We start from the raw sequence: 12,744 nt of genomic DNA, 5'->3' as shown, positions 1-12,744 counted from the left end.
CTGCTAATTCTTTGTACAAGAACCATTCACACACAGGTTTTGGGTCCAAATAACTACATGTAATTGTACTCATACTCGTACTTAAATACACGTTATCATGTACTTGTTTCACGAGTACTGTAGGGTACAGTAAAGAAAAAAGAAGAATGTGAAGATGTGTGGTGGGCGATCAATGTGGGTGAGCTGCACTGTACACATGGTACACATTGACAACTACATCCCACCCACACACTATGGTAGTGATCAAAAAAGTTAAATTAGTAAGAAATAACTGTGATTGGATTCGAGTTCAGTATTAAGGTGCGTTTATATCAAACGAATCGAATTGATTCAATTCATGAAAAATCATTTGAACCGAGTCGTTTTGAATCTGCATAGTTCCAACCGGCAGATTCACATCATTCAGATGATTCAGTACCAAGGCAGTCTTCGGGAAGTATGGATGTATTAGCTTTTGCAGAAATAGCAGTGTTACAGTGGCTGAGGATGCGTAGGCGTAGGCGTTGGCAACGAATATGGGTGCATGCTATTCTAGAAAGCTTGAATTTGGAAGCTTTGGACATTTGTTCCCAGATTTGGTCAATAATCCAGAGAGGTTTTAAGATTTCTTTAGGATAACCATAGAATAATTTAAGATGTTGCTTGTCATCAAGAAGAAGTACTAGGCCAGGGATGGGCAGCTTTTCGGTGCTAGGGTCACATTAAAAGAAATGACTATCTTATAATGCCGTGTATTGTATTAACCCAAGTACATTAATATTTAAAATACAAAATTAAAGGCTTCTAAAGAAAAAGCCACTCACACTCATGTGCACACTTTGGGAACAAAACGGAATTTTCACAATACTATTTGGCGTTGCTCTTTCAAATTTACTAATATTTATCGGGCTGCATGTATAGTTTGTCCATACCTATACTAGGCCTACACCAGAAGCCATGTCAGTTCATGACACTCTGAGAGAATACTTTGTCTCACCAGATGGAGGTGTCAAGTGGCAGGGCAGAATGATCCACAGATACATTCACCGCGGAAAAAAATGGGCGCACCAGTTGATAACACATTATCACATCTATTGTTTATAATTCGTAGGCTGCAACAGTTCCTTCTAGCTAGGATTCAGCATATACATGATTTTGGCACATAGGATCACTGGGGTCATATATATATATATATATATATATATATATATATATATATATATATATATATATATATATATATATATATATATATATATATATATATATATATATATATATATATATATATATATATATATATATAACACATTCACTTATTAAATTGATGAGAACGTCCACTAGCATAGTGCGTACTCCACGGCTGAATCGCCTTGACTGACGAAAAAATGGGTCCAAACCAATCATTGATTCTGAATCGGCGTGATTTGAATTGCCTCGATTCGACTGGTGTAAACGGTTATATTGAAATTAATGTGGCGAATCAACATGATTCATGAATCGTGTTGATTCTTCATGAATTGAATCGATTCGATTCGCTTGGTGTAAACGCACCATTAAAATACTCGCACGGTTGAGATGAGTTATAAATTGAGCACTTCAGTACTTTTACTCTGATTTGTGATGTCATCGTGGAATCGTACTTGCACTCTAGTACAAAAAAATGTACTCGAACCTTAACGAATTCTACTGACGTATTGATAAATATCCAACGCGGTGCCGTGTTTCGACTCCTTGTCAGTTCGTATCTGTGACGGGAAGTAAAGTATTGTCACCACCGATTTCCTTCAGTGACTGACGGACACCGGACTATTATTGCATTGGTTCAGAGTCTTATCCTGTTCATATTAATTTCTCACAGCCACAATGTATGGATGTCTCCAACAATTAACTCATTTGGAGAAGAAATGATGCATCTTTAATTGACTTGAACAGAGCAGCAAACTCTCCTTCACTTTTCTTTTCTTCAACGCTCCATGTACGCACACCCTCTTTTCTTCAGTTTATACTCAGCATCATCCTCTTCATAGAAAAATGGTAATCATTAATATGTCACTTTAATGTCTAAATGTACACTTTGCCATCTGGGAACAATGGCGCAGTAGGGATGTGCGGGAAATTGGAAGCTAATATAACTGAAGCCTCACAGACACGGACTCCACTGACACGACTCTGATGTGTGACAATTGGCCTGTATCTGTCAATGTATCGTCTCACATCTATGGTTGGGAGGAAGGGGGCTCCACTCATTCCGCTATTTTAAACAGAGTGGAATAAAGAGCTTTTTGTCTTATGAACTCATCTTTGTCTTTAACAACTCTCTCTCTCTCTCTCTCTCTCTCTCTCTCTCTCTCTCTCTCTCTCTCTCTCTCTCTCTCTCTCTCTCTCTCTCTCTCTCTGTTTATAAGCTACACTCTAAGGATATTTCAAGATTTTCCGTGTCTTGGTTTCCGCCACGATGTTACGGGTGATACATGGACAAGGCAAGGCGGGGCAGGGTGTAGATATTGTTAAGGTGCGGTGTTTTTATTGTGTCTAGTGTTAGGTAATACATGATGTGTTGACTATGGGTGTGTTTAATTTTATCAACCTTTCTTGTAATGATAATTGTTGTTGTGGCAGTAGTACAGTAACTCCCGACTTGTGAATATTCGAGTTATGAACATTCCGTACATACAAACATATTTCTGAAGTAATTGAAGTCCAAAGAATAATTTGAAAGGCGCTGTCAGACTTCAACATACACAGGAGTGGTAGTTGAAGATCTTCAAAGTGAAGTATGTACCAGAATCATCAACCCTACATCAGTACCAGCCTCCTCCTCCTAACACGCCTGAGTCTCATGTTGACGATCCCTCCCCTTCATGTAAACAAGACTAAAATACTTGAAAAAAAAGATAAACAAAATGGGGACCCAACTTTGGACTTTCGAACAAATGGACTTACAAACAGTTTCTTGGTCCCCATTATGTTTGTAATTTGAGGAGTTACTGCTATTTGGTGCGCTGTTATTCTTAGTAGCATAGCAATAGTGATGTTAGTTATAGTAGCAATAGTAGTAGTAGTAGTAGTAGGGGAGGGTGAATTAGGTTCGTATTCAATAAGATAGTGCAGGGTTTGAAACAGGAATGTGTTCGAATTTCTTTCCAAGTAAACGCCAGTTAGTTCGAAATGTGAAAAAAACTGTTTGATAGAGTAAAGTTCGAAATGTTCAAGCTGTAACTTGGTTCGAAAAGAGCTAGATAGGATTATGTTAAAAAAATAGTTGTAACTAGGTTCGAAAAGAGCTTAAGTTCAAAATTATCCACAGTGGCGGTCCTCCACCCGCAGGTATGTACGTGATAGTGGTGCGGCCCGGTGCTACTCAGACATCTCTGACTTCAGGCACTGTGGTGTAGTGTTAAGTGCAACTTTGGTAAACTGTGATGAAACATTTACGCTATTCCTGTCTCTTGTTTGTGTCTTATTATTCAACATAATCACCCGGCCCTTGTCTATTTAAGCAGTGACAATGAGTGAAGAAAGTCACCGCGAGGCAAGGCAGGTCAGAAAAATCGAGGGACAGAGGCATGGTTCCACGGTGTACGTTTTTGATGACCAAGGCTATGTCAAGGATCGGCAGTACAATGAGAAGCTTCATGTGCGGTGTCATTTGTTCAAAAGTGGGTGCCATGGGCGTGGCCACATCAACCTGGAGAACAGCACTATGATGGTGACCAAAGACCACAACCATGACTCCCAGGCAAGTTACATTGAGCAGATGGAGCTAAAATCGTTTATGAAAGACTCAATTAAGAATGATCCAACACAGAATGCCAGGCAAGTACCTTGATATGCACTATAGTTAGGTAAGTAACAAATGCAAATTACTATGGTGATGGTAATTGCTCTATAAACATTGTATATATTGTGTAGACAAATAAGATTACACTCAAAATTTCATCAAGATCAATTCACAGGCATGTGTATGATGAACGATGTGCCAGGGCTCCAGCCTCTGCAGCAACTTCTGTGTCATTTGAAAGCGTGAGGCGCACACTGCTAAATGAACTAAACAAATACCTTCCTCCTGCTCCACCCAGCCCCTTGGAGGCAGCAGACTTCTTGGCATCAAATACTATGTTCCAGTCTTTCTATAAAGATGTGGCTACCTACAACGATAACTTTGCCTTGATAATGTATGAGGATGGTATAGAGGACATTGTCATGCACGTGAAAGAGATGGCCAAGGATGCTACATTTTCTGTTGTACCAGCAATTTTTGAGCAGCACCTGACCATTTTCAGACACTTTGAAGACAATTTTCTGCCTATATTCCATGTCCTTATGACAAGCAGGCAAGGGTAGCTGTATACTGCAGTTCTTGATAGGATTAAGTCTCAATTACCTGGACTGGATCCAACTATTGTACACAGCGATTTTGAAGTAGCAATACACAACGCTATAGGTACAGTCTTTCCCAGTGCAAGACTGCTTGGCTGTTGGTTTCACCACAACCAAAGCAGTCTTCCGAACCATCCAGAAGAAGGATCTGCAGGGGGAATTTAACAAACCTGGCTGTCTTTAAGCTTTGGGCAAGAGGTGTGGTGTTGGGTAGCTGTCGGGACAGTACAGCCACGAAGGTGAAGGTTCTTCATAGAAACACGTACTAACTGGAGTATGTGTATTCAAGCAGAGGAACACAGAGAAAGCCTTGGAAGGACCCCCGTACGCCTGCCTGCCTTGGAGACGCCAGCAAGACTGAGGCTTACGTAGGGTTGCCAGGCGTACGATAATCAGAGGTACAGGGAATACATATGATATATTACATTACATACCCACACCTCCCTCCCCCCTCACGCTCGTAGCACTGTCTCGAGCGGAACTCTTTTCCATGAGCCGCTGGGAACGACATGGGGCAACTGGGGGAGCAAGTAAAGCAGACGGACTTTTCTCGTCTGACCAAGGGACCACAGGGATATATGGTGGGGAGGATCATCACCCTGGGGCGGCACTGGGCGTAGGAGACGGCGGTTGCGTCGCCAGACACGGCCGCTGGGGAGACGAACATCATATTCCCTGTTCCTGCTGCAGCCCATGACCACACCGACCTTATCCCAGCGGAGAGACACAGGGTCCTGGATGCGGACTGTGGCACCAATGCACAGCTTGGGGAGGGGCCTGGCGTGCTGGTCATAGTGAGCCTGTACCTGTGCAGCTCGGGCGGCAGCGCGGCGGTCGCATTCCTCCGTCTTGGTCTGCCAGTCCGCGGAGAAGGACTCTGGGTGGGCAGGGACGCAGGACCGAAGAGGGTGGCCATAGAGGTGTTGCGAAGGGGACCATCCTGTATAGTTGGGAGAGTTACGCAGCTCCAGGAGACCTCTGGCAAACTCCTCCGTATCAATGTTGCCGGAGGGGGCTGTCGTCAAGATGAGATGCTTCACCGACTTGACAGCCGCCTCAGCATGGCAATTAGACTGGGGATAGTGTGGCGAAGTCACTATGTGGTGAACACCCCAGCGCTCCATGAAGTTCTGGAAGTCTGCAGTGGCAAACTGGGGCCCGCCATCAGTGCGGAGACGGAGGGGAACACCCATTTCCCGGAAATAGCGGCAGAACATCTGGATGGTGCGTGTGGCTGTGGTGTCCGCACCACATGGGACGACCACAGGCCATCCCGAGAGTCTATCCGCAATGACAAGAAAGGACTTGCCAGCGACTGTGAAGAAGTCTGCGGAGACGGACTCAAAGGGCCTGGATGGGTTGTCGTCGCACATCAGGGGTGCGTTTGATAGCAGGGTTCCGGACGGCCCGGACAGTCAGACAGGGGCACAGCCGTTCCCAGCTTGCTATCAAACGCTTTTGGGCGGCTCCCAGCAAAATGTAAACAAAACCTCTCTGTTGCCATGTAAACGGAGTCGTCTCCACTGTGTATCACCATGGCCCACGCAGCAGTCCCACTTGACGAAGATTTATATGTACTAGGTGTCCTTACACAAGAGCTTGTTGCTGATGATCCACTCCTAGAGGTTGCAGCGTTTCTTGCCAATGAGGAAATGGATCAGCCACAGGGGAAACGTCAGCCAACTAGGGTGGAACAGTATGTCGAGCACACAGTTCCACTATACAGTGACGTTGAATTCAAGTTCCACTTCAGAATGGAACGGGAAAGTTTTGAGGTGTTGTGGACATAAAAAATTAAGCATTGATGCATTCCATACCGTATGTCAAACCGCCAGTAAAATAAAAATTTACCGAAATGCTTAAGTACATGTTATTAAGTATGGCAATCAATTGTGGCAAGAAATACCTATGGAATGACATTTAATCATTCATGCACAATTTTAATACTGTATTTTGTTAACTTACAATATGACTAAGCCTATAGCTTACAATATTTGGTGTAAAACGAACGTCTTTGGAGTCTTCACAATGATGCAGAAACACCACTCCAAGAACATGTTGCTATTTCAATGTACTGTCAGCGTCTTATGACTGTTTTCAGCATTAATCTTACTAGTGATACCATGTAATTACTTACCATTGCATGTTTGGGCATGGTTCACGACGATATTGATATCCTCTGACCAAAACTAGCATTTAGGGCACTTGTAGTAGTCTGTTTGGGCTGCCATGTTTGTTGTGATGACGTCACCGCCGCCCAAGCAGACCCACCTCTGAGTCTTGGGCGGTCGAGACCCTCCGGACAGTCAGAAAAAATGGCGCCGGGCGGCAACGATGACGTCATTTGGAGCCCTCCGAACCGCCCGGAGCCCTCCGGACGCCTCTCTCAAACGCACCCCAGGGGTTCCTGTTGTTGGCTCGGCTGGAGGACTTGACATGGTTCACAGGCACGAACAGTATTGGCAATGTCAGAGTCAATGCCAGGCCAGAAAACAGTCTGCCTCGCCCGATGGCGGGTGGCTTCCACACCGCGGTGGCTGTCGTGGAGACAAGCAAGGGTGCGGCGGCGGAGAGCTACAGGAACAACGATCCTCTGGCCATAGAGGACAAGCTCCCCATCTGCGTAGAGGTGATCGCGGAGCTTCCAGTAGGGAAGTAGAGAACTGTGGAGCTCGTACCGGTTGGACGGGAAGCTAGATGTCACGCAGGCGGTGAGTTGGGCATATGACGGGTCTGCCCTCGCTGCTGCTCTGAACTCCTGGAGCGTCCGATCGGCGTCATGGTGTGGTGTGTTTTGGTCAGAGCCTTCAGCGTTGGCAGCTACGACACACCGCAGGTGGGCAGTGGCAGCAGTGCACGCCATCTCGTCCTCAGGAGTGGGGTGGCTGACTGGGGCTCTCGACAGAGCATCTGGGATGCGTAGCAACTTCCCGGCGCGCCATACGGCTGTGAAGAGGTAGGGCGAGATTTTCTCCTTCAGACGCTGGAGACGGGGATTCTCGATCGCGTCCAAAGTGTAGGCATTCAGGATCGGGACCAGTGGCCGATGGTCCGTCATCAGCGTGAAGTGCTGTAGGCCTATGAGGTGGAGCCGACACTTGGACATGGCCCATACAACGGCAAGCAGCTCGAGCTCAATGGTGGCGTAGCGCGTCTCAGCGTCAGTGAGGAAGCGTGAGCCACATTGAACTAGTCGTGTGCATCCTTGGCCGTGATCTTGTAGGAGAGCGTACCCAATCCCATGAAGGCGGGAGGCATCCGTCTGGAGGACGACTGGTAGCGCTGGATCAAAGTGGGCCAGAACAGGCGGCTGGAGAAGCACCGTCTTGACATGGTTGAAGGCTTCATCATGGTCCGCTGTCCAAGTGAACGTCCGTTTAGGGCTCAAGAGAGGCGAAGAAGCTGGGCTGCGGCTGCTATGTCCGGGGTGAACTCTGACAGCTGGTTCACTAAGCCCATAAAGGAGCGGAGGTCAGTCAAGTTCGCGGGCGTAGGAAAGTCCCGGATTGCACTGACGCGGTCTTCGCCTGCAGAGATGCCAGAGGGGGACAGGTTGTAGCCACAGAATCGGACCTGAGGCTCGGCAACTGAAAACTTGTCCTTGTTGAGGGTGATCCCGTGCTCTCTGCATCTGCTGAGCATCTGATGAATCCTCTGCAAGTGTGTGGGGAAGTCATCATCAAAGAGAAGAATGTCGTCCACCACCTTGACACAATTCTCCAACCCTTGGAGTGCCAAGTCGCCGCGGTGGCAGTAGGCGTCACCAGTAGCTGTGAAGCCCATGGGGCCTCGGCAATGCCTAAACCGGGGTGATGAAAGTTGTGAGGTGGCGATCCTTCTCGTCAAGCACCAACTGCCAGTACCCAGACAGAGCATATGCTGTCATGAAGAAGCGGGATGACGGAGTGACTGTGCGGACAGCGGCGTAAGGTGTTGGTGCTGGGTGAGCTGGGCGAGAAACCTGGCTATTGAGCTTTGTGAGGTCCACCGTGATGCGAACTCCCTTGTCTTTAGCCACGACGACCAAGGGGTGACACCAGGCAGACGGCTCATCGCCTGCAGGCTCAATTATCCCTTGACGCACCATGGAGTCCAGCTCATCCTTGACTTGCTGCTGGAATGCGAAGGGGATTTGTCGTGGTGTGTGAATGGCGAACGGTGTAGCGCCCTCCTTCAGGTGGATCTGCATGGGCTGTGCGACCATGGGCTTCAGGGGAGCCTTCCTCAGATCCTCCTTGGAGAGAAGTACGTCTGAAAACTCACGAAGGAAGTATTCCTTTGCAGCATATGGAGACGTGATGTCAGGGAGGGGCCGCTCGCTGCACCGGTTAACATGCTTGACCTTGAGAATCGGCTTCGGGAACTCCGGGGAGATGATGGCCAGTTCCTGGCAGTGGCCATAGGAGAGGAGTGGGGTCTGGACGCCATCGTGAACTTGGATCTGGGCGATGCAAGACCTTTGCCCGAGCCGTAAGGTAGCTTGAAAACATCCCAGGGCAGGTGCCATCTCTGAACCGTCCGCCGTCAGCGTGTGCACGGGAGGTAGAGGCTGTAGGCTGTCCCTGGGGATTTGAAGAATGCTGAGGTGTCGCTGGCCAATGACTGTGACGTCCGCGCCTGTATCTGGCAGCATTTGGAGGTGGGAAGTGGATCCTCCATGCGTCAGGTGAATACACACAGGTTTAGGAGTCATGGCCTCAGACGCTGGGCTGCGAGTCACACTGCGGCAGGAGCTCTTCTTCTGTGACGTAGCGTGAGAGCTGTTCTGGCTGTGAGTCGCATTTGTTAACCTGCAGCACTTGTCGTAATGCCCAGTCTTTTTACAGGCACGACATTGGGTGTCTTTGGCAGGGCACCTGGCAGTCTTTGCCCAATGGCCCTTGCGGCCGCAGTTGCCACAGGTGCTGTCGACAGCAGGGCACTGACCATATGAGTGCCGGCGGGAGCAACACTGGCAGGGTTGGGACACGTCAACGGCTGCAGGCTTTCCTCGCTGTTCTGAAGGCGGTCGCTGAAGTGAGGCGGCGGCCTTGTCACGTCGCTTTCCCCGTCTGTAGGCAGAGACGGAGAACAGCTGACTTGGAGACGACTGGATGGCGGATGCTGTGTTCCGGGCGGCCTCATACGAGCGGCAGCAGGTGACCAGGTCCTGGAGAGGGGCACCTGAGTCCATAGAGATGAGGCGTTGAATGAGCTCCTCCTCTCTGATGCCCATGAGCAAAACCATCTTCAGCTGGGTCTCAGCACAAGTCACTGGATCACCGGAGCAAAGGTCGACCTCTTCAGCAAGGTTTTTCAGGCGGACATAGAAATCAGAAAAAGACTCACCCACTGCCTGTTTGCAGCACAGGAGTTCACGGCGGCGGAGAGCCTCGTTACGTTGACTCTTGAAATGGGATTGCAACACATCGAGGACTTCATCCACGGCTAACAGTGTGTCAGGAGCGATCCCGAGAGTGTGTTCAAGAGTCCTCTGAACTTCCAAGGAAACACGTACTAACTGGAGTATGTGTATTCAAGCAGAGGAACACAGAGAAAGCCTTGGAAGGACCCCCGTACGCCTGCCTGCCTTGGAGACGCCAGCAAGATTGAGGCTTACGTAGGGTTGCCAGGCGTACGATAATCAGAGGTACAGGGAATACATATGATATATTACATTACATACTCACAAGAGGGTGTTTTTCTCTTCCTCTTTTGCCAGTAGACAAGATTGAGGAGGGTCTGCAGTTTTTCAAACTCTAAACCACAAATTCCCAAACAACAAGCTGCTGTGGACAGCCTTGTAGAGTATTACAACAACTTTTGGTTGAGACGGATTGGCGTGGACAGGTTGTCTGTGTGGGGACAAGTGCACAGAACAAATAATTCATGCGAGTCATATCATGCTGTTATGTCAAAGGATTTGAAGCCCAAGACAAGGTTTTGGACCTTCATTGAGTACATCAAGAGAAAAGCTCTGCGATTCGAGCTGGATGTAGTCAGAATTGCAAATGGTGTATCTGTCACACGGCAGCAGGGGAAAACAATGGCACAGCAGAGGATCGAGAAAGCTAACAGAGAGTTGCTTGCTGGTGGAACTGTTGAGGCTTTCATAAAGCACACGCGTTACCTCGGCATGAAGAAGAGGATCCTCAGAACCGACGAAGAAAGGCAGCAGCAAGTTGTACAGGTTGGGAATGAGACTGAGGCTGAAGAGACTGACGATGTACAGCCTCATCCTGAACCTGAACCTTTACTTGAAGAGGAGCCAGAGACTGTCTACCATTCCCCCATTCACCATTCCAGGCGTAGCCGCCCACGTGAAGCAGCAGCCCCCTATACACCACCAAGAACACGAATGGCAGCATCTCGCCAAGCCAGAACTGAGGTAATGTTTTACACTTGTATAACTATCTGTCTATCTATCTATCCATCTATCTACCTATCCATCTATCTATATATCTATCTATCTATCTGTCTATCTGCAGCAGTCAGATGACAAGGAACCAGGACCATCAACTCTGCAATCAACTAGTGACAAAGCTGACTGTGTGGTCTGCTACAGTGCCTCTGTGAATAAGAAAGAGCCAATCTGCCTGTTTCCCTGCGGTTACACAACTGTCTGCCTTAGATGTGTCACAATTATAAATAGCTCTACTTGTAAACATTGCCCCATTTGCAGAACAGAAATTGTACAGTAATATGTACTCAGAGGAATTTTATTGAAATAAAGTCCTTGATCAAATATAGAAATAAACTTTTTTCGATATTCCTGAAGTCTACCTGTTAACAATTTTGAAACAAACTTATTACCAAGTATGTGTTACCAACTATGCTTCATGATATTACACACTATCCTATTTCTAAGCCGATGTTCAAATTGGGAAATAGGTTCATGGGAAATAAGTTTGCAGTGTTTCGAACCTATTTTCACGTACCTGTTTCCCACGAACTAGTTGACACGTACCACTTTCCCCCTCCCAGTAGTAGTAGTAGTAGTAGTAATAGTAGTAATAGTAGTAGTAGTAATAGTAGTAGTAGTAGTAGTAGTAGTAGTAGGTAGCAAAATAAAAACAACACGATGATCATGTACAAGCTATACATGAAAAATTGAACCAAAAATAAATGCATAGGCAAATAAGATAAAGTAAATGAATCGATAAAGAAAAAACATTTAATTTTACAACTCAAACTCCATTTACCTTTACTTTTCTCGATTTTCCATAACCTTTTCTACCCATAAATCCAAAGAAATAAAACCTTTAAGAAAACATGAATATGGAAGGTGATTTGCTTGACAAAAACACTAAAGGCGATGTCACACTAGCACTTTTTCAGTCTACTTTAGGTGCCCAGTGAGGTGCATCTCCTGGGCCTTGGACGTCGGCGTGTGGAGTGGTATACACCTGAACCTGACCTGTGCCGCCACTGTAGTCGCTGGGGACACAAGGAGAGGCGCTGCCAGTCTGCCCCTAGCTGCAGGTACTGTGCTGGCCCCCATAAGTCAGCACAGTGCCTGGATAAGATCAAGGAGGGCACCAAAATCCCTCCTCGCCGCTGGCACTTCAACCACACCTGCCGTGTTCCCACCTTTGCCGCAGCGCACTGCTATAGTGCCCCCTGTGCCTCTAAACACAGTGTCCCAAGCAGACATTACTCAGGAACTGCCTGGCACTGACGCTACCCAGCAGCTAATGGCAGTGGTGAGTGCACTAGCCGCCAGAGTGGATAATCTGACTGCAACAGTCTGTGGTCTTAGTACCGAGTTTGCTGTCTTCAAGAACCAGCAGCACACAGTATGCAGTGAGACCTCCACTGTGGCCCCAACCCCATCCCTAGCCAGCAGTGCTCAACAGGGCCAAGGAGAATGTGCAACTGGTGCTACACCCACACCGAGGATGGATACCCCCGTCAAGCCAGTCAAGGGAGCCACACGACAGCCCCGGAGCCTCTCAGGGATGGTCCCTGCTACCCCTGCTTCAGAGAGCAAGACACCTGTGGCAGACTGTGAGGAGGATGCTACAGGTGAATGGATACTAGTCAGCTGAAAGAAGAAGCAGTGCTACAGCCCAATCCCAGCTCGGACTGCCAACCCCGAGCCGGACCAGGGACACCTGAAGACTGCCAGCCCCAAGCCAGGCCAGGGACATCTGAAGACTGCCAGCTTTGAGCCAGACCAGGGACATCTGAAGACTGCCAGCTCCGAGCCAGACCAGGGACATCTGAAGACTGCCAGCCCCGAGCCAGAATAGGGACATCTGATGGCAGCCATGCCATCAGACTTCGTCGTCCATGTGGTGGCGTGGTACACTGCCGTGAAGGGCTCCTTTGCTGATGCAGAGGCACTGTACGACGGACTCCTGCACACCATCGAGGGATTCATCGCGACTCCAAGGGTTCCAG

At 47.9% G+C, this 12,744-nt stretch overlaps 3 protein-coding genes across 4 annotated transcripts; 1 reads left to right on the top strand and 2 right to left on the bottom strand.

The window, feature by feature from the left end:
• Positions 1 to 4,542: 4,542 nt before the first annotated feature.
• LOC123511742 lies at positions 4,543 to 5,735 on the bottom strand. The gene is made up of 2 exons (XM_045268113.1): positions 4,922 to 5,735; positions 4,543 to 4,631 (listed from the first exon to the last, which is right to left on the bottom strand). Exons 1-2 carry the CDS (start codon positions 5,733 to 5,735, stop codon positions 4,543 to 4,545), a joined length of 903 nt encoding a protein of 300 aa, XP_045124048.1.
• A 1,013-nt stretch (positions 5,736 to 6,748) lies between these two features.
• On the bottom strand, positions 6,749 to 7,713 carry LOC123511049. The gene is made up of 2 exons (XM_045267032.1): positions 7,596 to 7,713; positions 6,749 to 7,551 (listed from the first exon to the last, which is right to left on the bottom strand). Exons 1-2 carry the CDS (start codon positions 7,711 to 7,713, stop codon positions 6,749 to 6,751), a joined length of 921 nt encoding a protein of 306 aa, XP_045122967.1.
• Positions 7,714 to 9,323: 1,610 nt separating this feature from the next.
• Positions 9,324 to 11,169, top strand: LOC123507580. 2 transcript variants are annotated; one of them, XM_045260682.1, is made up of 2 exons: positions 9,324 to 10,729; positions 10,833 to 11,169. In XM_045260682.1, the coding sequence occupies exons 1-2, from the start codon at positions 10,253 to 10,255 to the stop codon at positions 11,040 to 11,042; spliced, it is 687 nt and encodes a 228-aa protein (XP_045116617.1). In that variant the 5' UTR covers positions 9,324 to 10,252; the 3' UTR covers positions 11,043 to 11,169. The 2 variants fall into 2 exon arrangements, with proteins under 2 accessions (XP_045116617.1, XP_045116534.1); XM_045260599.1 differs by having other exon boundaries at positions 10,830 to 11,169.
• Positions 11,170 to 12,744: the final 1,575 nt, after the last annotated feature.

Source organism: Portunus trituberculatus, chromosome 1 (assembly GCF_017591435.1).
Source record: "Portunus trituberculatus isolate SZX2019 chromosome 1, ASM1759143v1, whole genome shotgun sequence".
Taxonomy (NCBI): Eukaryota; Metazoa; Arthropoda; class Malacostraca; order Decapoda; family Portunidae; genus Portunus; species Portunus trituberculatus.
The sequence above is the reverse complement of the archived record's forward strand: the minus strand, read 5'-3'. Positions and strand labels throughout refer to the sequence as shown.